At 47.5% G+C, this 21,974-nt stretch overlaps 1 protein-coding gene across 23 annotated transcripts in view; it reads left to right on the forward strand.

Moving 5' to 3' along the window:
- Positions 1 to 16,873, forward strand: part of PLEKHA6 (pleckstrin homology domain containing A6) — a 156,703-nt gene extending 139,830 nt beyond the window's left edge. For 20 of the 23 annotated variants that reach the window (XM_050762368.1, XM_050762442.1, XM_050762450.1 and 17 more), the window contains 6 exons: positions 5,153 to 5,329; positions 6,642 to 6,809; positions 6,885 to 7,018; positions 7,518 to 7,663; positions 12,136 to 12,259; positions 12,952 to 16,873. In XM_050762368.1, coding sequence (XP_050618325.1) covers positions 5,153 to 5,329; positions 6,642 to 6,809; positions 6,885 to 7,018; positions 7,518 to 7,663; positions 12,136 to 12,251 — 741 coding nt within the window. In that variant the 3' untranslated portion in view covers positions 12,252 to 12,259; positions 12,952 to 16,873. The remainder of the gene's footprint in view (positions 1 to 5,152; positions 5,330 to 6,641; positions 6,810 to 6,884; positions 7,019 to 7,517; positions 7,664 to 12,135; positions 12,260 to 12,951) is intronic. The other 3 variants (XM_050762377.1, XM_050762513.1, XM_050762411.1) reach the window with 2 other exon arrangements.
- The last annotated feature ends 5,101 nt before the right edge of the window (positions 16,874 to 21,974 follow it).

Consider the following 21,974-nt stretch of genomic DNA (forward strand, 5'->3'; position numbering starts at 1 on the left):
TCATAAGAGTTTACAAACTCAGTGTCCCTAGCTTCATCAGGGTCTTCCTACATGTCCCCATTCCAAGTTTCAGAGTCTCATTCTTTTCCAATCAATGCCCTCACTTTAATAGTAGACACCTGGCAAGGCTGTGCATGCATCTTTCATTGTAGGTCAGTCACTCACATGATAAGAGCTTGTGTCTGTTTTTGCACAATTTCTTTCTCTATAGGAGATAAGACTCTAACTCAGAACAGTCTTAGCATATTTGAGGCTCAGTATCTGCTTCTGAAGCTGGGAGATACAATCCCTGAGTTCATCATTTTCTTTCATCACTGTCTACTGAACTTAGGAGCAACCAACCAGCTTCACTATGTTCCTTGGTTCTCCACATATGGTCACTAAACTCCTTGCCTCTCAACGAACCATGAATCAAGAGTGTCAAATGCATTTATTTTGCATAACTCTCTGAACAGTTCGTGCCAAGGACTATCAGTGTTCTCCATACTATTAGAAGTAGAGTCCTTAGCATTTTTGGGTCTAATCATACTAAGCAGCCAACTCCAGAAGCCCCAAAAACCAATGAAAGAACTCTATCCTTAATACCAAAATCTGTATTAGTTAAGGTACTCTAGAGGGACAGAACTAATAGGATATATACATATATATATATTTATTTATATGTATAAAGGGGAGTTTATTAAGTATTAACTTACATGATCCCAAGGTCCCACAATAAGCTGCCTGCAAGCTGAGGAGCAAGGAGAGCCAGTCCGAGTCCCAAAACTGAAGAACTTCAGTTCGATGTTGGAAAGCAGGAAGCATCCAGCATGGGAGAAAGATGTAGGCTGGGAGGCTAGGCCAATCTCTCCTTTTCACGTTTTTCTGCCTGCTTTATATTCACTGGCAGCTGATTAGATTGTGCCCACCAGATTAAGGGTGGATCTGCCTTCCACAGTCCACTGACTGAAATGCAAATCTCTTTTGGCAACACCCTCACAGACACACCCAGAATCAATACTTTGCATCCTTCAATCCAGTCAAGTTGATGCTCAGTGTTAACCATCACATATGCATAAAAAATACAAAAGAGTATTTTACAAAATTATCATACTATGCTATTGATGAAATACAAAGCAGGGAAAGCAACAAAAGTCAGTGTTCAGAGTCAAATGTGCTGACCCAAGGCAGTGTGAATTTCCTAGGGCTGCCAGGAGTTAGCAAATTACCACAAACCAGGAGCTTTAAAACAATGGAAATATTCTGTCACAGTCGTGGAGGCTAGAAGTCCAAAATCGAGGTGCCAGCAGGGTTGGTTCCTTTGGAGACACTGAGACACAATCTGTTTCATGCCTTTCTCCTGGCTTATGGTGGTTCCTGGTAACTCTTGGCATTCCTTGGGTTGTAGATGCATCAACCAAATCTCTGCCTCCATCTTCACATCACCTCCTTTTCTGTGTGTCTTCTTTCCCGTCCCATATAAGGACACCCATCATTGAATTTAGGGCCCACCCTCATCCAGGATTATCTCATCTTGAGATTCTTAATTACATCTGCAGAGACCTATTTCCAGATAAGGTTACAGTCACAGGTATTTGGGGCTAGGACTTGGACATCTCTTTTGGGGGGTACTATTCAACAACTTCAGTCCACTCTATGATACCCAAATTTCATGCCCATTTCACTTGCAAAATACATTTACCTAACCAACATTCCCAAAAACCTCAGTCCATGACTGCATCCTTAGTTTAAAATGTCATTGAAATATCATCAGCTCAGAAGTCCTGTACCAAATCTCATCATCTAAATCATCTCCATCTGGTATGCATGAAACTCTAGGTATGATCCATTTTGGGGCAAAATCTCTCCATTTGTAAAACTAGAAAACAAATTAATTGGCCAGGTGCAGTGGATCACGCCTGTAGTCTCAGCACTTTGGGAGGTCAAGGCAGGAGGATCACTTGAGCCCAGGAGTTTGAGACCAGTCTGGACAACATAGTGAGACCCTGCCTCTACAAAAAAAATTAAAAATTAGCTGGATGGGTTGGGTGCAGTGGCTCACACCTGCAATCCCAACACTTTGGGAGGCCGAGGCAGGTGGATCATCTGAGGTCAAGAGTTAGAGACCAGCCTGGCCAACATGGTGAAACCATGTCTCTACTAAAAATACAAAAATTAGCTGGGCATGGTGGCACATGTCTGTAATCTCAGCTACTCAGGAGTCTGAGGCAAGACAATCGCTTGAACCTGGGAGGCGGAGGTTGCAGTGAACTGAGATCACACCACTGTGTTCCAGCCTGGGTGACAGAGTGAGATTCCATCTCAAAAAAAAAAAAAAAAAAAATTAGCCAGGTGTGGTGGTGCATGCCTATAGTCCTAGCCTGCTCCAGGAGGCTTAGGCTGGAAGATTGTCTGAGCCCTGGAGGTTGAGGCTGCAGTGAGCTGTGGTCATGCCACTGCACTTTAGCCTGGACAACAGAACAAGACAAAACAAACAAACAAACAAAAAACAAAGAAAGAAAGAAAGAAAGAAAGAAAGAAAGAAAAAGAAAGAAAGAAAGAAAGAGAAAGAAAAGAAAGAAAGAAAGAAAAAATAAATTAATCTGCTTTCAAAATACAGTGCTGGAGGAGAGGCATAAGTAAGTCATTCCTGGCCAGGTGTGGTGGCTTATGCCTATAATCCCAGCACTTTGGGAGGCTGAGGCAGGAGGATCACTTGAGCCCAGAAGTTTGAGACCAGCCTGGGCAACATAGTGAGACCCTATCTCTATTTTAAAAATAAATTTTAAAAAATAAAAATTTTATTTTTGTTGCTGTCCCAACAAGGAGAAATTGGAAGGAACAAAGGGGTCACCATTCCAAGCAAGTTTGAAATCCAGCAGGGAAAATTCTATTAGTTTTCAAGGCCTGAGAATAATCCTCTGTGACTCACTTCCCTGCCCTCTGGGTCCACAGAGGCTCCATCAGCCCCTGCCTCTAGGCCTGCTTCTTTGAACCCTGCCTCTTTGGACCCTGCCTCTGCATCCACGGCTTTGTTCTGAGTCATTCTTGCTTTTCCTTGAAGGTTAGCATATGTGTGTAGCTAACTACCTCTATTAGCCTATTTCCTGCCTGTAGAATCCCAGAAGTCTCACAGCTATTTTCATTTCATCTTATCTCTGTCCCTTTCTGTACAAGCTAGCAGTGTTTCTGCATATATAACAGTCTCAAAAACTTTGTAGGCCCCCTTTGTATTTCAAGGGTATCCATTCTAGATAACTCCATCTCTATTTCTGGCTTCTTCTGGGATGGTCGACTGGGTTCATGAGACATCCCTAATCTCTTTAGCAAAATGTTGTCCAGCCACATCCTTGACCCTCTCTCTAGGGCACACTCTTCCTACTATGAGTTTCCTAACTTCAGCATCCTTTGTGAACTCGGTAGGCTGAGAACCTCCCAAATAAAAAAGTGCTGGTTTCTCTTGGCTTAACAGTTATTTTCTCAATTTATCTTCTCTATAATTTTCCTATAAGTACAAAGAGAAACCAAGCCACACCTTCAACACTTTGTTTGGAAATCTCCTCAGCTAAATATCTAAGTTCATTACAGCCTTCAAGTTCTGTTTCCACTCAGCAGTAGAAAACAATACATTCACATTTCTGCCACTTTATAATAAAGATGGCTTTTCTTCCGTTTCTAATAACACGTTTCTTATTTCCTTCTGAGACCTTACCAGAAGCATCTTTAACATTCATATTTCTACCAGCATTCCATTCATGATATATATACGATGGGCCCTCCATATCTCTGGGTTCCACATCTGTGGATTCAGCCACCACAGATCAAAAATATTCAGGGGAGACATATAATAAAAAACAATAAAACAGTAAAAATAAAGTAATAAAAAGCAATACAGGCCAGGCGTGGTGGCTCATGCCAATAATCCCAGCACTTGGGGACAAGAGGATTGCTTGAAGCTAAGGGTTTGAAAACAGCTTGGGCAACAAAGCAAGACCTCATCTCTACAAATAATAATTTAAAAATTAGTCAGGTGCAGTGGCATGTGTCTGTAGTCCCAGCTACTTGGAAGGCTGATGCAGGAAGATTGCTTGAATCCAGGAGTTCGAGGCTGTGGTGAGCTATGATTGCACCACTGCACTCCAGCCTGGGTGACAGAGCAAGACCCCATTTCAGAAAAAAAAAAAAAAAAAGAAAGAAAGAAAAAGTAAAAAAACCAACAATACAGGATAACAACTAGTTACATAGCAATTTACATTGTATTAGGTATTGTAAGTAATCTAAAGGTGATTTAAAGTATACTGGAGGATATATGTAGGTTATATGCACATCTATGCCATTTTATAGCAGAGATTTGAGCGTTCATGACTTTTGCTATCCATCAGGATCCTCGGACCAGTCCCCTGGGATACCGAGGCATAACTGTATTCTCTAGGGCAATTGAAGCTTTCTTTTCTATGCTGTTCACTTCCTCTGAGCCCTCACCAGAATCATCCTTAAAGTTCATATTTCTGCCAGTCATCTCTTCAAGGAAATCCACTAGACTTTTTCTATTATATACCTTGAAATTCTCCCAACCTTTACCCGTTAGCCAATTACAAAATCTCTACCACATTTTTAGCTATGTGTTATAGCAGCACCCCTTTCCCAGTACCAAAATCTGTGTTAGTTTCCTTGGACTGCTGTGAAAAATGACCACACACAGGGTGATCTAAAACAGTAGAAGCGTATGCTCTTATGGATGTGGAGGCCACAAGCCCAAAATCCAGGTGGTGGCAGGGTTGGCTCCTTTTGGAGGCCGTGAGGGAGAACCTGTCCTAGGCCTCTCTCCTAACTTCTGGGTATTGCTGGCAATCCTTGGCATTCCTTTCTGAGTAAATGAACCACTCTGATCTCTGCCTCCCTCTTCATGTCACCTCTACTCTGCATGTCATCTTCTTTTCTGTCTCTTATGAGGACACACCATTGGATTTAGGGCCCACTCTAATTCAGGATGATCTCATATTTCTAAATAAGGTTATACTCTCAGGTACCTGGGGTCAGTTCTTGGACATATCTTTTGGGGACCACTCTTCAGCCCACTACAGGCAGACTTCCCGTAGAAGGTTAAGGGTTCAGGATGGAAAAGCTGGGTGGGGGATAAGGCACTTGTCAGAGCCCTGTTTTCCCATGGCAGCAGGAACGCCCCAAGAGTGCTGTGTTCCCTGGTGAGGGGAAGGTCAAGATGAGTGTGGAGGAGCAGATTGACCGAATGCGGCGGCACCAGAGTGGCTCCATGAAGGAGAAGCGGAGAAGCCTGCAGCTGCCGGCCAGCCCGGCCCCCGACCCCAGTCCCCGGCCAGCCTACAAAGTGGTAATGCCTTCCCAGCTACCCACAGGCATGAGCCTGGCATCTGCCAACACTTCCTACTCCCAGGGCATGGCCGGCTGGGGCCTGGGGGGTTTGAGAGGAAGGAGAGGGGAAAGAACCCAAGCTGGGCACCTGGGAGAGCCAGAGAGTCCTCTCTCCCACCGGCGGAAGAGTCTTTCAAGTGTTGACTTTTTCTTGTTTTAAGAAAATAACTCACAAAAAGGAATGCCTTAATTATTTTTGTTGAAATGAATTATACAAAATTCACTTAATAGAGAATAGTACAGAATTCACCACACAGAAATAGCTGTCACTTACGCACGTTTCTAGAGCATCTCCTCTGTGCCTAGCATTGGGCTGGCTGCGATGAAGATAATCATAAGAGCTCACCGTCACATGGCACAATATAATCCACAAATCCCTTTCATGTTATTTCATTTAATCCTTTTAGCAACATTGGGTTAGGAATTATTATCCTATTTTGCAGATGGGGAAACAAAGTGAGGAGAAATTAAAGGATTCCTGGGCTACACAGCTCTATTAAGTACAGAGCTGGATGTAGCCCAAGACATTACTTAACTTTTGTTTCCATTAAATTTTAGAAATATGGAAAAATTATGACTCATAAGTCCTGTCCTCAACAGCTTACATTCTAGTTGATGGATTAGGACTTCTATAGTATGAAATCATTAGAAGTTAGCTGGGTGTGGTTGGCTCCTCATGCAAGTAATCCTAGCACTTTGGGAGACCAAGGTGGAAAGATCGTTTGAGGCCAGGAGTCTGAGACTAGCCTGACAACAAAACAAGACCCTGTCTCTATAAAAACATGTTTAACAAGTAGCTGGGCATGGTGGATGCACGTATAGTCCCAGCTACTTGGGAGGAGGCTGGGATGGGAGGACTCAAGGCCAGGAGTTTGGGATTGCAGCGAGCTATGATTCTGTGGCTGTACTCCAGCTGGAGCGACAGCAAGAGCCTGTTTCTTAAAAAATCAAAAGAAGAAATCAATACAAGTCACACTAACTCAACTGCCCAAATTATATAGCGAAGAATGTGAATACAGGGTACAGCAGGATGGGGAACAGCAAGAACTGACAAGAGATGTTGATGAGATGTTGCCTCTGGGGCCTGGCAGGTGGACAGGCTTTGGGTCAGTAGAAAGGAAAGAGGATAGTTCTGCAGTGGGGTGTGGTGGGAGCAGTGGGGTGGCAGCTAGATCAGGTGAGCTGGGAAGGGAAAGCGAGGACAGGGCATGGCTAGGGCTGCCTGGAGGCATGGGTAGCCGTGGTGCGATCATGACGCTGCTGTCCCCTAGGTGCGCCGCCACCGCAGCATCCACGAGGTGGACATCTCCAACCTGGAGGCAGCCCTGCGGGCAGAGGAGCCTGGCGGGCAGGCCTACGAGACACCCCGGGAGGAAATTGCCCGGCTTCGCAAAATGGAGCTAGAGCCCCAGCATTATGATGTAGACATCAATAAGGAGGTGAGTGGAGCCAGGAAGGGCTGTAGTGGGAGACTCTGGGAAGGGACAGAGGTGGTGACCCCAGCCCCTCCATAGCTCTCCACTCCAGACAAAGTCCTCATCCCCGAACGGTACATTGACCTGGAGCCTGACACTCCTCTGAGCCCTGAGGAGTTGAAGGAGAAGCAGAAGAAGGTGGAGAGGATCAAGACACTCATTGCCAAATCCAGGTAACCGGCCTGGGTGAGCCTCTACTTCCTCTGCCCACCCTGGCACCTAGGACACCTGGGCCACTAGAAGTCGTTGGGGGCACAGAGCCTCCCCAGGGGAGAGCACATCAAAGTGGTGGCTCCAGGTAGCAGACAGGGCCCAGCTACCGGCAGAGGCAAGGATGCTGCTGTCAGGTGCTAGTAAGACCCACCAGGCTCGTGCACATCACACCATCAAGACAAAACTGAAGGCTCGCCCTCTGGTGACTTCTTTTCCCCTTCAAGGCTGCCCTAAATGCTCACTTGAACCTTTTAATTCATTTGAGAACATTGAGGGTAGGGGTCTCAACCTGTGTTTTGTCAGGGTCCCACTCACTCCTAGGGACAGCCTTGCTGGGAACCAGAGACTGCACATTCATGGGGCCCTGGCCCTCCCTGCCAACCTCAGTCCGCAGGCCCCCCGAAGCCACTTGGACCATCCTGTCCCTCCCTCCATTTCTGTGTGTCTGTGCCTCTTCAGTATGCAGAACGTGGTGCCCATCGGCGAGGGGGACTCTGTGGACGTGCCCCAGGACTCAGAGAGCCAGCTGCAGGAGCAGGAGAAGCGGATTGAAATCTCCTGCGCCCTGGCGACCGAGGCCTCCCGCAGGGGCCGCATGCTGTCTGGTGAGAGGGGCTGGGCCTCGCTCCACCCTGCCAGGGAAACCAGCTGACCAGGTTTAGGGGAGGAAGTGCAGCACTGCTACCAGGGGGGCAGTAGCAAAGAGATACAAGGCTGAGGAGATGCTCCTCGAGGTTGAGACGAGTATCTATTGAGCACCAGGTACTGTGCTAGGCTCAGGGAGGTGCAAAGGGGCCAGAGTTGCTGCATCCAGGAGCTCAGAGCCGGGATGATCCTTACAGCCACCTTAGGGAGTATTGGCCAGAGGCCATGCAGAGCATGGGGAGCCATTCTGCCCGGGCAGGCCAGAGAAAGGCACAGAGAAAAGATGATAACTGAGTTTGACTGAGAAAGATAAAAATATTTCTCAGTTGCAGGGAGAGGGCCAGGTATTCCAGAGTATCCTTTCATTTCCTGCTTTTGCTGCATGCAAATAGGAAGAATCTTAGAAAAGATGGTGCAGGCAACCAAAGAGTTGAGAGCGATACAATTACCACTTTGGCTACTGATCCAAACTCACTTTTCTGCTAAGAAAAGATGACTATGAGGAACTGACTTCACACTGATACAAAGGCTACCAGGTCCTGACTAGATGCTGATAGGGTTGAGATCAACAGGGTCAGCTTCTGCTCAGTCTGAGATATCATCCCAGAATAGATGAAAATGTACTTGAGCTTTTAAGAATGAAAGAGATTCTGTATGAATGGGAGGGTTAAAGGGAGAGGAGAGACAGTGGGTAAGTTAAGGAGCCTGGGAGACTGTTCCCTTCATCAAGATAAAGGTGTTTAGGATAGAGAGGTAGAGTGAGAGTGAGAACTTTGAAGGCCAGTTAAGAGGAATGACTCAAAAGGGGGAGCCATGGTTGGAGATGACATTGGCAGAGGGGTGAGAGCAGGTGTGCAGGCTACAATTCCAGTAGCCCAGGCAAGAGCCATAAGCAGGTTAGAACCGTGGCTCGGAACATAGTGGAAGGGATGGCGTTTCATGTTGGTGATTAAGGAGGATTCAAATTCTGGTGCTCTGAGGTTCCATTTCCTCATCTGTGAAATTCAAATCAAAATTCCTGCCTCCAGTTCTGGTGGTATGAGGATTGGAAACAATGTGTGCCAAACACCTAGCACAGTGCCTGGCATTCACTAAGTGCTCAATACATGCTCGCAAGCCGTAGTAGTGGTGACAGTAGCAGTAGCGCTGTGATGCTGGTAGTAGTAGTTGAAATAGCAATAGACGAAGTAGAAATAGAACCATTTGTCATTTTGCTAATTATTTTAAATATGGATGTTTTCAGAAACCAGAAGATTTTAGCTACGGCAAAGAGGATTTAAGTAAGCCTTAATGAAGAACCTTCTGCCAGTTAGGGTGTAATGGACTTTAGAATGGGTGTCCAGGGAGACCCTTGGAGGTATTTCAGGGAGAGGCTGTCTTTAGGCTGGAGTTGAGGGGAAGAGAAGGGATAGCTTCAGAGAGCCCCATCCTGCAGCCAAAAGGCAGCAAAACCAGTTTGGCCACAAGGAAGCAGGCCTCTGTTGAACCTCCCTGTAGTTTAGCTCCAAAATGAACTTGACCCTTCCAAAGATCAGATTCCACATGCTCTGGGCAAAAGGCAACTTCCTGTTTCAAGAGGTTAGACAGGCCGGTTTAAAAACTTTGCTCTGCCCCAGCCCCAGCCCCTGGCTCTCTCTACTACAGTTCCTTAGCCAAAGGTTCCATGAAAACAAAACCCACCCGGCCTATCCGATTTCCGTCTTGATACACACAGGCTTACATGTCAGAGTCTGTGTGCTGAAACCAAACGGTCACCTTGCTTTTGCCAAAACCCCAACTATTTAAAAAATGGCTGTGGCAGGGCCAGACCTCAGACTTAGCCCACTGTTCCCACCAGCCCTGGCCTGTGGCCCAGCTCCTCAGAGCTACAGCTCTGCCAGGCACAGCAAGGCTGGTCCTGGGCATGCACTATGTGGGCACAGGTTCACACCCAGGACACTGTGTGTGTGGCAGTGCTGGGCACAGGTCATGAGCATAGTGTGCATCGGGTACAGCGAGTAGAGTTCAGTGCCCGTGTGTGATGTGTGGCATGGACAGAGTAATCAGTGAGGAATGCTGTTATGCTTACAAATCCACCCGGTGCGTGCAGACTCAGGTATGTAATATGTGGGAAATTATGGCATTTTTGAGTTTGTACGTGTGGCGTGGATGTCATGTGCAGTGTCTGGATCTGGTCATGTTTGTAGATACATGCATTTATTTGTGTGTATTCAAGTGTGCAGTGTGAGAATGGAAGAAAGGTTTGAGTACAAATGTAGCAATGTGTGTATCTGTGTAAAATGTCTAAGGACGTTGTGTGGAGACCCATTATGAATCCAGGTGGTATATGGTAAGCTGTTGGAGCATAAATGTACATGTATGTGAGTGTACAATACATTGGTGGAGGTGGTGTTTATGAATGCTTGTATTTGTGATTGGCTTTTCTACAGTATGGGAAATGATAAAGCATATTTGTGTATATGTTGTGTACAGTGTATATATTGCAGTATTGTGAACTTATGTCTGTGTGCACAGGCTGGGAGAAAGTACAGTGTCATGAATGTGACTATGTGTGACTGATCATTTCTGCACGCATGTGGTACTTTGCACACTTTATAATATCACATATGTGTGATTCACATCTGCAGCACATGCAAATTTTAACTATTTTGATGGATATATTTCTAATATATATTTAGTATTTTTCTGCCTTCTTAACAAAGTTCTGTTTACGTATGACCTTTTCTTGCTCATGTATTACATTATAAATATCTTTATTTTGCCGACCTCTGTTAAAGGAATGCCCTGAGGGCCACAATGGACATAGATCTGTTTGTAGCTATGCTAAATGTTCCCAAACTGTCACTCTTCTAAAGCTGTTATGTCTGCTTTTTACAAAACATTTTCTCTCCTCAGTCGTGCTTTCTTATAGATGTCAGTGGGCCTCCCAATTCCTCTGTCTCTTCGAATTTTCCTGTTTCTAATCTCCCCTGGGCTAGAAACCCAGCGAGCCAACACCTTTTAGAATTGTGTATCAATAAGAGTAACTGGACTCCAAGGGCTCCCTATGAGTAAATTCTGAGAGCCTCACTGCATGTCCTGTAGGCTGTAACCTCTATGTTGGCTTCCTGGAGATATCTTTTGCTGTGTTTTTGGTTTCTTGGCTGTTTTAGAAGTTGAGACTGCTAGATGACTAAGCGTTGGGTCAGTGATGTGGCTATGCACACGAATGTGTGTTTGAAAGTGTTTGTGAGTGTATTTGCACATGAAGTTACAAGTGTTGGGTCACATGGAAGGGTGCAGGCTTGGAAGTATACAAATACACTTATTGTGAGCTGTGTGCAATGAGTGTAATGATATGGTGTTGCCAGATCCCATGCACAAACTTTGTATTGTGTATAGGCAGACAACTTCACATCCATGCGAGAGCTACATGTGTTCTATGCACATGAAGGTGTATTAGATATGTAACAAGAGTAGCCACCTTGGCTCTTTCTCTTGCACAGACGGCAGGGAAGGTGATGAGGTCCAGGGTAGGGTGGGGACGAGGGACTGGGAAGTTCAATGTTGGGACCCTTCTCTCGGTGGAAATGCAGTGTGACCCTGGCTGAGGTCTGGTTCCTTTCTGAGCCTGAGCGAGGATGTTGTCTCTGCCATCCTCCTGCCTCGCAGCTACAGTGAGGATGCGTGAGGGTCTGGAGACTGCATAGAGCTTGTCCCCAGTAATAAGTCTTCCCTTCTCATTGTCCTTCCACTTTACTATTCTTAACATGGAATAATAATGATAATAGAGTAAAATCTCAATAATTCAAACGTCATTTCAGGCTTGTCTCGATTTGCTTAGGGGTGGACTGAAGTTTGACTTTACTGGACTGATGAAAAGGAGGTCTCAAGTGTTAGCAGGGAACATGTTTCTGAGCCCTTGACTGTGCCAAGTTAACAGAACTCGCTTTAAGTTGATCAGAAATCTCTGTTTTGATGGCACTGATTAACATGGTGGTCACTTCACTTCTGTTCATTAAATGGGGCCAGATGGTTTGGATTGGTGTGATTTTACTGCACTATTAATCATTATCGTTAGTGACACTGCGGTATATAAAGTACCACTTCCTGGTTCCGTCTGCACAGTCGCGGAGAGGTGTGGGAATCTCCCCATTGTGTGGATGGGAGGGGAGCCCTTGGCCCAGAGAGGGCCTGGCCTTACCCACAGTCACACTGGTTCTCAGCAGAGCCTAGATTCGACCAGGTCTCCTATGGGGCCTCACACTCTCCTCCACGATGCCCTGGGAACGAGGACAGCTTGGCCTAGCTTGAGCAAGCTCCAAGCTCAGTGCTCTCTCTCTGCTTGCCTCCCTGCCTCGCTCCCCGCCTGGGGAGGGCCTCGCTTGCTCTGGGTGCCCACCCTCCTTCCCCACCCACCCCCATTCACCTCCCTGTTCATTTCTGTTTCCAGTGCAATGTGCCACCCCAAGCCCTCCCACCTCCCCTGCTTCCCCGACTCCTCCAGCCAACCCCCTGTCGTCTGAATCCCCACGGGGCGCCGACAGCAGCCATACCATGCGGGTCTGAGCTCTGACGTAAGCACTTTTCTACTGTATTTCATCCACCTGGGGAGTGGGGCCCCTTCCTTCACCCCCATTGAGCCATCTGTGTCCTCTCATTTTGGCATTTTGCTTCTCCCCTACCCCAGTGCCGTGTACCGCTCCTCCCCACTATCCATCCACCCATCCATCCATCCATCCATCCATCCATCCAGCTTCCCCACGCAGTGCTGGGCTGGAACCGGCTGGCAGGGCCGCTTCTTGGATGTTGTGATGCCAATGGCCTTTGCTTCTCCAGAAGCAGGCAGGGAATGGACCCGAGACCTTACCTGTCTGCTCTCAGGGAAGGCTCTCCCCTGACACCCCACCCCTGTGCCTCCTGTCTGCTGACAAGCTTTCCATCTGTTGAGATACACAGATGCAGAACCTTCAGAAGCCCTCAAAAGCTGTTTCTCAACTCCCAGATCTTACTGTAATTTAAAATAACATTGACAATTACAGCCAAAGGCTGTGAACCCTTCCCTTGCCCCTAGCCCACAGCCGCTCACTCTCAGTCAAGTAGAAAAGAACACTGACTTCGTTTCCTTTGTTCCCCTGTCAGGGTTGAGGGACCGGAGTGGGTTTCTGCCAGGTTTTTGCAGGATGAGGCTTCTTTCTCCCAGGAAGGTTGGCTGGAGTCCTTGCTCCTCTGTGCAACCCTCTTCTCACCCCATTTCTTTTTTCTCCAGTGCAAGCCCTGGCTGAGGCCAATGCTGTGAAGCTCCACAGAGTCACATTCTGAAGCCGTCCTCTGCCAACCTGAGGTCCTGGCTCCCCACCCTGGCCCCCTGCCCCTGCACTCCCTTGGGAATGCCGCAGGGAGCCAGGCTGGGGCCACGGGCTGCTGCCGAGAGGAGCGTGGATACCTCAGTGTCCACACACCCACTATGCCTAACCCTGGAGCTCTCACTACTCACACCGTGGTCCTGGGCCAGGGCCTGAGACGGCAGTGGGGAGCACCATCCTCGTTAATGCCCAAGTCACAGGGAGCCTCGGCCTTGCCCTGGCTGGGATTGTGGTGACTCCAGTGGAACAATCCCTGATGGGGGACATGCCGTGGTGGAGAACATACCTGTGGCTATCTTATGTGAGGACTAGAGGTGAAGAGGAGATGGACACTGCCTCTTGGAGCCAGCCTGACACTGAGGACAGCACTTGTCGTCATCCCTATCCTCATCAACCCCACCCGGCTGCCTCAGCTGGACCCAGGGCTTTGATAAACCCAGTGCTTTGCTTATGGGTGCTCGCTGGGGTCCAATGGAGACTGACCACCCTGCTTGAGCCAAAGACAAGGTGATGAGAGATGGGGAGAGGCTATTGGCTCCCAGAGGGAACAGTGCTGGTTGTGGCTAGAGAACAGCAGGTCTGTGCAGTGTCTGAGGGCAGGTTGGGAAGGGTAGCAGAGAGAGAGAGACAGAAAGAGAAAGACAGAGAGAGAGAGAGATCCTCAGAGTGGGAGGAGGGGAAGCAGCAGGACACATTGGCAAGTCAAGCAGGAAGGAAGGAGATGGAAAAGGGGTATTGGATTGGTTTCCCCAGGTGGAGCCTTAGGTTAGTGCCCAGTGCAGTGCCAGACTCTCTCCTCTGCTCCTCCCACCTCATTCCCAGGACGACCCACCAGTGGAGCACAGGCAGCCTCAGTGGAGATGCTTGGTGTGGGGATCTAGGTGAAGGAGGTTGAGTAGCGACTGCCTGGGAGATGGCTGTTGGTAGTTCTGTGCCTGGTGTCTGCCTCCCCGTCCTGGGGTAAGGGGCAGAGAGAAGGACTTGTCTTATGTAGGGTGTGGTCAGCCTTGGGGCCTTACCTACCCAGTTCTGCGATATTTCTTGCCCTGTTCCCCCTGGAATGTGCAGTGATCCAGCTGAGAATATGCTTTGAGGAGGAGGGATGAGGCCTTAATCTGGGAGGCCTCCCAGGATTCCAGGACCATCCCCCATCCCAGGCATCCCAGACGAGGACTGGCTGAGGCTAGGCGCTCTCACGATCCACCTGCCCAGGGAGGGCAGTGGGGGAGAGACAGAAGAGCAAAGCGCATTCTTCCTCAGCTCCACCCACCTGGAGATGAATGTAGCCAGAGAGGAGGAAGGAGGGAAGCTGAAGACGCCGTGGCCCCTAGGCCTTCACTCTGCTAGAGTTGCCACCCAGAGGCTTCAGCCTGACCTCCAGCGGTCCCAAGAACACCTACTAATTCCTCTGCACTCCTTCATGGCTGGGACAGTTACTGGTTCATATGCAAGTAAAGATGATAATTTACTCAACAAATATTTATCGAGCACCTTTTATGTACCAGGCACTATTCTAGGTGCTTAGGATATTCTCATGTTTCTGAGGGATTACAGCCTAGGAGGATTCCACCAATCTTCACTTCTAGCAGGTTTTTTAAACGTGACCCTTGGCTATATTTCCCATCTTCACAGTTCAAGCACCCCAAACCTGCCCTTTCTCCCCTGTAGACTGGCAGGTGGATTGGCTCCCAGGTCATCTTCTCTCCCTCTTTCCCCCACGCCTTTCTCCCTCCACAGGAAACAGATTTTTCAGGGCCTTCCACACCTGCCGCTTTGTCTGTCTCTTTTTTTTTTAAAAGTAATATTTTTTAGAAATACATGTAAAATACCAAGAAATAATATCTGCACCTCTGCCACCTCTCTCTCACCTCTTATTTCATAAAGCTGGCTCTTTATGTTGCTTTACATGCCTTAATATATGTTTTATGGAGATTATACATATTATAGATCTATATATGTAATATATTTGTTTGGATGTCTGATCTTTTCCTACAGTTCCTGCCCAGGCCCGTTTTTCTCTCCCTTATTTTCCATATCATTCCTAGCATATCAAGGCCATACCCCTTGCCTTTTAGATCCAAAGAAGAGGAGAGGAAAGACTTATTTTAAGACAGATCTATTTTATGCTTTTGTTTAAAAAAAGCAAATCTATTTTCAAAATGTGCAATGTCTGAATGGAATTGGCAAGTGAGGTGAGGAGATGGGGCAACTGCCTTTAGGTCCCAACCCTGTGCCCTTCCCTCTGCCACAGTGGCTTCATTCCATCCTATTCCCCAGTCAGGAAAGGGCTGGTCCCCAGAGCTCACCCAGAGAGCATCTTGCCGGGGGCAGGGCATTCCCTCGGAAGTCCTGGCCTAAGGATTTTATTACACTGTCCACTCCTGATGACCCTGTGCAGTTGTCAGGCGTGAATCCTCTGGAAGGAACTGTTTGCAGTTGTATGCACAAAGGAGACCCATGCAGGCATGCACCCCAAATGGGCTGCTAGACTACCCCTCTTCATCAGGCTGCTGGAAAGAGCAGACAGTGTAATGGCAGCCTATGCCAAACAGCGCTAAGGATGTCGGTCTACGAGATGGTGTGAAGCCCAGAGGAGGCGGCTTGGGATCCTCTGGGCCATCCCTGGCCCTTTAGCACAGACACATATAAGTTCCTTGGGCTTGTCACACTCCTTTTCACTCGATCCCTCTTTGGTCTGGGTCACATCTATGACATCCCCCCTCTGCAACCTTTCTCTCTGGGGGCTGTACCAAAGGCATGGTACCTCAGTCTGGCATCCAGACTGCGAAATCAGCCTCTGAGCCGAGGAGGGTCCTACAGACAAGGTGACATCTCAACCTCACCCAAGAAACCCCCAGGACTTTACCCCAGCAGGCTGCCACGGGGGCACCAAACGAAGCCAGCTCAGCCTTCCAAACTGCTCAAGCCTTTGTCAATTATCAAATTGGCCAAAGGGTCTCTGGCCTTGCAAGGATTTGGGCAGGATAGAAGTCTTTGTCTAGATCTGAAATCAAGGGCTTGGGAATCTAGAGCCGAGCTTCTGGCCAGCGTTTGAAGCCTGGCCTCCCAGCTGGGGCGTTTACTGACACCCTGCCACCAGCCTAGAACATCCCGCTCTGAATGAACAGAGCGCAGGTGGGGGTCCAGGGCTAAGTGACCCACCTGGGGACGCTCTGATTATTCATCCAGGGCCTTCTCAACGAGCACATTACCTCCATGATCAATAACCAAGAGGCTGCAATCAAATACTGCTACTGTCACTTTGAAGATTTTCTGAGATCGCAAGTGGCACACTTGCTCTCCGACCTTTGGGAGAGGCATGTTTTTGGGCAGGGCTGGCTATGGCAAGAGGGAACCAGTTCCTTTCTCCTTTAAGCACCCTCTACCTGGCAGCTCTTAAAACTAAGAAAAAATATTATATACACACACACATATATATACACACACACATATATATACACATCTATTTATGCACATATTGGGGCCAATTTGATTTGCTAGTATTAGACAATAAACCATACAAGGAAATTTATGATCTCAGTGTCTTTATTTAGTATAAAAGTGACCTTAGAAGAAGGGTGAAGGTTAGATAGATGGAATCTCTGTCGGGGGCAACCAGCTGTAGCATCCCCTTAGCATCTTTCTAGCCAATGAGCCCCCTCCCCAGGAGGAGGGGACGGCCTGACTGAAACAGGTGAGAGTTTGCTTCCTCCTTTCAGCAGCATTCTTTTTAGATTTAGGTACCGAAGAATTCCAGTGAGTTCTGCATTTGTATCTTGCAAGTTTGTATAAACTCAATACAGGAAATAAAATGAATGTTTTGTACATGTGGTGTGTGTCTCCTACTCTGTGTCTGCCCTCGTGGTGCTTGTGGGCTTGTGGGGTTGGCAGCTTGTGGGGTTGGTAGGAAAGGGGAATGGGGGCTGGGGGATAGGCTGGGCGCAAAACATATGCTCCCTTCCTCCCCTGTGCCTCAGCCTGCCCTTTTGGGCTCTATCCCCAGGAGCTGGGGAAGCAAGGGTATGCTGCCAACACCAGCATCATCATTTCAGTTCAGGTGACCCCAGATCAGGGTTTGTCCCAAGGTTCTGTATAATGGGAGTATCAGATGCTTCAGGCCCTGGCACCTTCCCTTGGTTTGACTCAGACAAAGGACAGGACAGCAGGAGAAGAAAATGAATTCCCAGGCTTTCTTGATTACTACACAATGCGCTATACTGCTGCTTTACGAGAAGGTGCATAATTTGGTGGGAGGTATGACGACACCCCAATTCTCATCCTGCCTCCATCCCTTTGGTTTATTTCTCTTGAAATAAACCAAAGTGTTTAGTGGTTATCAGGTATTGACACTCTGTGTGAAGCGCTTTACCGGCGCTTCTCAATTTGGAATCTTACTGTGGGAAACAAGAGTCGAGAAGCCTGGGAAATTTTGTGGGGTGGGTAGTGGAAGAGAAGAGGTGCAGCCGGGAGACTGGCAGGCTCAGCTGGGCTTCTGCACGTTGTTTGAGGGAGGGATGGCTCAAGAAAAAGCGAGAAAGAGAGATGAGAAAGCAAGCTTCCTAATTCCTAATCTTGCATCGACTTGGCTTTCATGGCTGAAGCTGAATTCCGGACACCTGTTCCCATTTCTAAGGGCTAGTACAGGGGTGGTCATTTTTTAAATTTGACTCTATTTTGGATGTTGTCACATCCCCAGGATGATGTCCTTTGTGAACCCAGGAGAGTTGTGACCACATGTAGGCTCTGGGGGAGGGCCTGCATCAGAGGCTGGGGTAGGGGGGTGTATATTGGAGAACTTGTCACTTTCCGGGGAGCTGAGCCTTTAGCTGCAGCCTCCATCTGAGCCAGAGCCAATGGCAAGGGCTTGGGGAGGAGGTGGAATGTGAGACCACAGAGCACCACAGGGCATCACTGCATCCACCGACAAGGGCTGGCTCCTCCTCTCAAGAGATGATGCCAGCTGGTGCCTGCTCCACCCCCTACCCAGATCAAGCCAGGTTGGGATTTGTAAAAAGGGGGCAGTAGCTGATAAATGTAAATGAAAATGCAACTAGCAGAATGCCCTTTAAGGAGCAGTGCTGTGTAACTGTGTGATCATTTATTTATTCTTGAAGAGAGGCACGACAGGGTCAGGCAGGCAGCCAAGCCTCAGATCCTGCTGCTGCCAGGGAACTGGGGCCACACCACGGCCCCCTCCTCATCCTGAGCCTCACCTCGTTACCGAGATCAATGAGAGAAGGTGGCATGTCATCCTCAACTCCTCCCCCTAGCAACATGCTCCTTGCTAGCTGCAAGAAGATTTGGACAAGTCATTAAATTCTTGAGTCTCGGTTTCCTCGTCTGGAAAATGGGTATGTTAACCACCATCTTATGGAACTTTCAAGAAAGGCAAATGAGAAAATGGATGAAAATCACTTTGAAAACTCAAATTCACTTCCAAATGTGAGTAAGTGGAAGTGGTGATGTTGCAAAGGCTCCCTGGCCACCTGCAGGGGCCTGATGTGGGAAGAGGGAGAAGGTTTTCCAGGACCCCTTCTTTACTAGCTCTATAGCCTTTGCTGGAAGACATCACCAGGGCCTGTGCCGTCCCTGAGGTGTCCCTCCCCTGCCAGTTCTACGCCTCCAGCCCAGGGAGTAACTGCACTACCCCACCCCTTTCTCATCATGGCAGGGTCATGAGACTGCCATGGGTCGAGGACTAGCACCAGCCTTCCAGGGCCTGCATACCCCTTCCCGGGAACGTCCCTATGAAGGTCCCTCTCCAGAAGGGTGAACTGTGGACAGCCCCTCTGCGCTCAGCTCCAGTACCCAGAGAATCAGGCCAGGAGGGCCCAGTATCATGAGTGTTTAATTCTCCTGAGTTCACAGGTGGGTTCCATGGCTGGGGGTGGGGGCAGGGAGGGGCATCCCCAGCTGCTATTTTATACGCCTGTGGGAGTGGTTTAGCACAATTTGAGATGACAGTAGAAGTCTTTCATATAAAGCATATTAACAGTATACTAATAATGTTAATAACAATAGTAATTATTATAACTATACAGTAATAGCAATAACAATGGTTCATTAAGTGCTTACTGTGTGCCAGGTACCTGGTTCTACGCACTTCACATGCATTTACTCACGAGTCCTCATCCTCTGTCAGTCATAGGTACTCTAATTATCCAAGAAGCCGAGGCACAGAAAGGATAAATAAAATGCCCAAGGCTTCATGAAGCTAGGATGAAGCTCTTAACCTACCAGTGATTTCAACGGGGATGATTCTGGCCCCTTGGGGCATTTGGTTGTCTCAATCCTAAGGGTGCAAAACTCTTCCTGGCATTTAGTGACTGCAATGCACAGGACAGATTTCCAAAACCAAGAATTGTCCCATATCCTGCACAACTTTCGAATGTACAGCTGAACTAAACCCACTACCAGTAAAAGTTGGTCATGCTCCAATTGACAGTAATACCAAAAGGTTTTGTAAGCTTTTAAAAATAAGTTTCATGAAAACTCAGAAAGTTAGGAGATGGTTATTATGGAGCAGAAGCTTAAAAGGAATAAAAGACATTGTCTCAAAATTATTGAATAATCTACTCCATGCCTTGTCTGCCCAAAGGATTATAAGATTTCTACTACTATGTATTTGACTGAAAACAGTTCTGGCCGGGCGCGGTGGCTCACGCCTTTAATCCCAGCACTTTGGGAGGCCGAGGCAGGCGATCACGAGGTCAGGAGATCGAGACCATCCTGGCTAACACGGTGACACCCCATCTCTACTAAAAATACAAAAAATTAGCAGGGAGTGGTGGTGGGCGCCTGTAGTCCCAGCTACTCGGGAGGCTGAGGCAGGAGAATGGTGTGAACCCGGGAGGCAGAGCTTGCAGTGAGCAGAGATCGACTCCAGCCTGGGTGACAAAGCGAGACTCTGTCTAAAAAAAAAAAAAAAAAAAGAAAAGAAAAGAAAAACAGAAAACAGATCCAATCAGTAGGTGATACTGAATAAGCAAAGAAATTGACTGAAAATATTTAACAGAAGAGATGTGAGAGAACCAAACATGAAATCAGAGACACTTGAGATGCAGGAGATCTCACTGTGTCTCCTTAATAAAAGTTTTTAGAGTTTATTTCATATTATTGCCATCCTTTATATGTTTAAAGTTTTTTGCAGCCCAAGGATGAACACTTACGTTGTCACAATTACGTGTGGAAATGTTGTGCCCTGTCTTTACAACACTGTCCCAGGTGTCCACATGCAATTGCTCTAAACCATTTTTATCTTCTTTTCTCTTCCCAATCTATCCTCTATGCCCCATTGCCCACTGGAAATATATGATCTCTAAGGCCTTTTAAGATCCCAGAGACTGAATTCTACCTCAACACTGATATGTTTCAAGACAGAGGTCGATGTGTTGTGGTACTCTATGGCGACCCCATTCCATGGGAGCTATTTTGACAATACACACATACATAAGACCCAGTTCCTTTGCATGCGCGTCATACTCCTATATTATCTCCACCTTGTGCTCTCTAATTTGCCCTGCTGTGTCATCCCTATCTCAATTAAGATGCTTTCCCTCTCTTATCATATGCAAGTACATCTGGTCTGTTATTACTCACCTAGCAATTTTTATTTCTAGTGTTCACTTCCTGCTACTCTTTCATTTTCTTGCATGTGTGTGATTTTTGTTTTTGCATAGAATGGCTCGTCTTCTATTTCTCTTAAATTCAAATATATATTATGTGTAGGTGCAAGCAATCTGCCTATTTCATTTATGCCTTCTGGTAAGTCTTGCCTGAGTGTTTATATATTGAAAGACATCATGTTTTATTATAACTTATCCTTTTTTTTGTTTTTTAATTGTGTCAGCTTTCCTTGGTTTTGTTGTTGTTGTTTGGTTTGGTTTTTTGAGACAGGATCTCACTCTCATACCCATGCATGGCTTGATCACAGCTCGTTGCAGCCTCGACCTCCTGGGCTCAAGCAATCCTCCTACCTCAGCCTCCCCAGTAGCTGGGACTACAGGCAGGCACCACCACATCTGGCTAATTTTTTGATTTTTATTTTTGTAGAGACAAGGTCTTACTATGTTGCCTAGGCAGGTCTCAAACTCCTGGGCTCAAGCAATCTTTCTGCCTCAGCCTCCTAAAATGCTGGGATTACAGACATGATGCATTTGGTATGCCAGGCCTATTTGCATTTTTAAATGATGTATGTAGATTAGTCATATCATCTATGAAATTCATTTCTTCATTTCTGGATAGAGGAGACATTGCAAAGTGGATGTTGGCTCTCCTGGCATTGAGAACCATTGCTCTGCGATGGGGAAAAAAGGATGTTAGGAAATAACTGCCCCTCCTTTTGCAGGCCCAAAGGAGGAAAGGACAAATCCATGTCTACACAGCTGGTAGGTGGACTCGAACCAGGCCCCCTGAATTGTCTAGTCCTGCCCCAACCCCAAATTCAGGGCTTTGTCTTCCATAGCTCAACCTCACAGTGAGTCCAAAGCTGGACGACGCTTGGGGAAAGGAGGTCCAAGCCCTTCGTGTCTAACTTCCCCCATGGCGCTTTTGCCATTAATTTAACCAGATGTGGCTCTGCCATTAGGTCAGCAACAGGCTTTGTACTCAGTCGCTCATTGCCTCCCAGCGCCTAGCATGTGTAATAGCAGAGAGTAAAAAGCTTGACTTTCAAGATTAATTTAGTACATTCCCAAAGGGATGCGCGGATGCCAACTCTTCACACACCACGAAACCAAGCAAGAAACCTGAGCACCTCCTAGATCCCAATGCTTCCATATACAATCTAAGTTTCGCGGGGCAGACGAGAGCCCGCAGAACACCGGGTGGTGTGAGGAAAGGGTCAGGAGGACGGTGCCTTCCCCGGCGAGCACGGCAGGTGGAGGGGCATTGCCCTACCGGAAGACGGGAGGAGGGAGTAGGCGAC

This window comes from Macaca thibetana, chromosome 1 (assembly GCF_024542745.1).
Source record: "Macaca thibetana thibetana isolate TM-01 chromosome 1, ASM2454274v1, whole genome shotgun sequence".
Classification (NCBI taxonomy): domain Eukaryota; kingdom Metazoa; phylum Chordata; class Mammalia; order Primates; family Cercopithecidae; genus Macaca; species Macaca thibetana.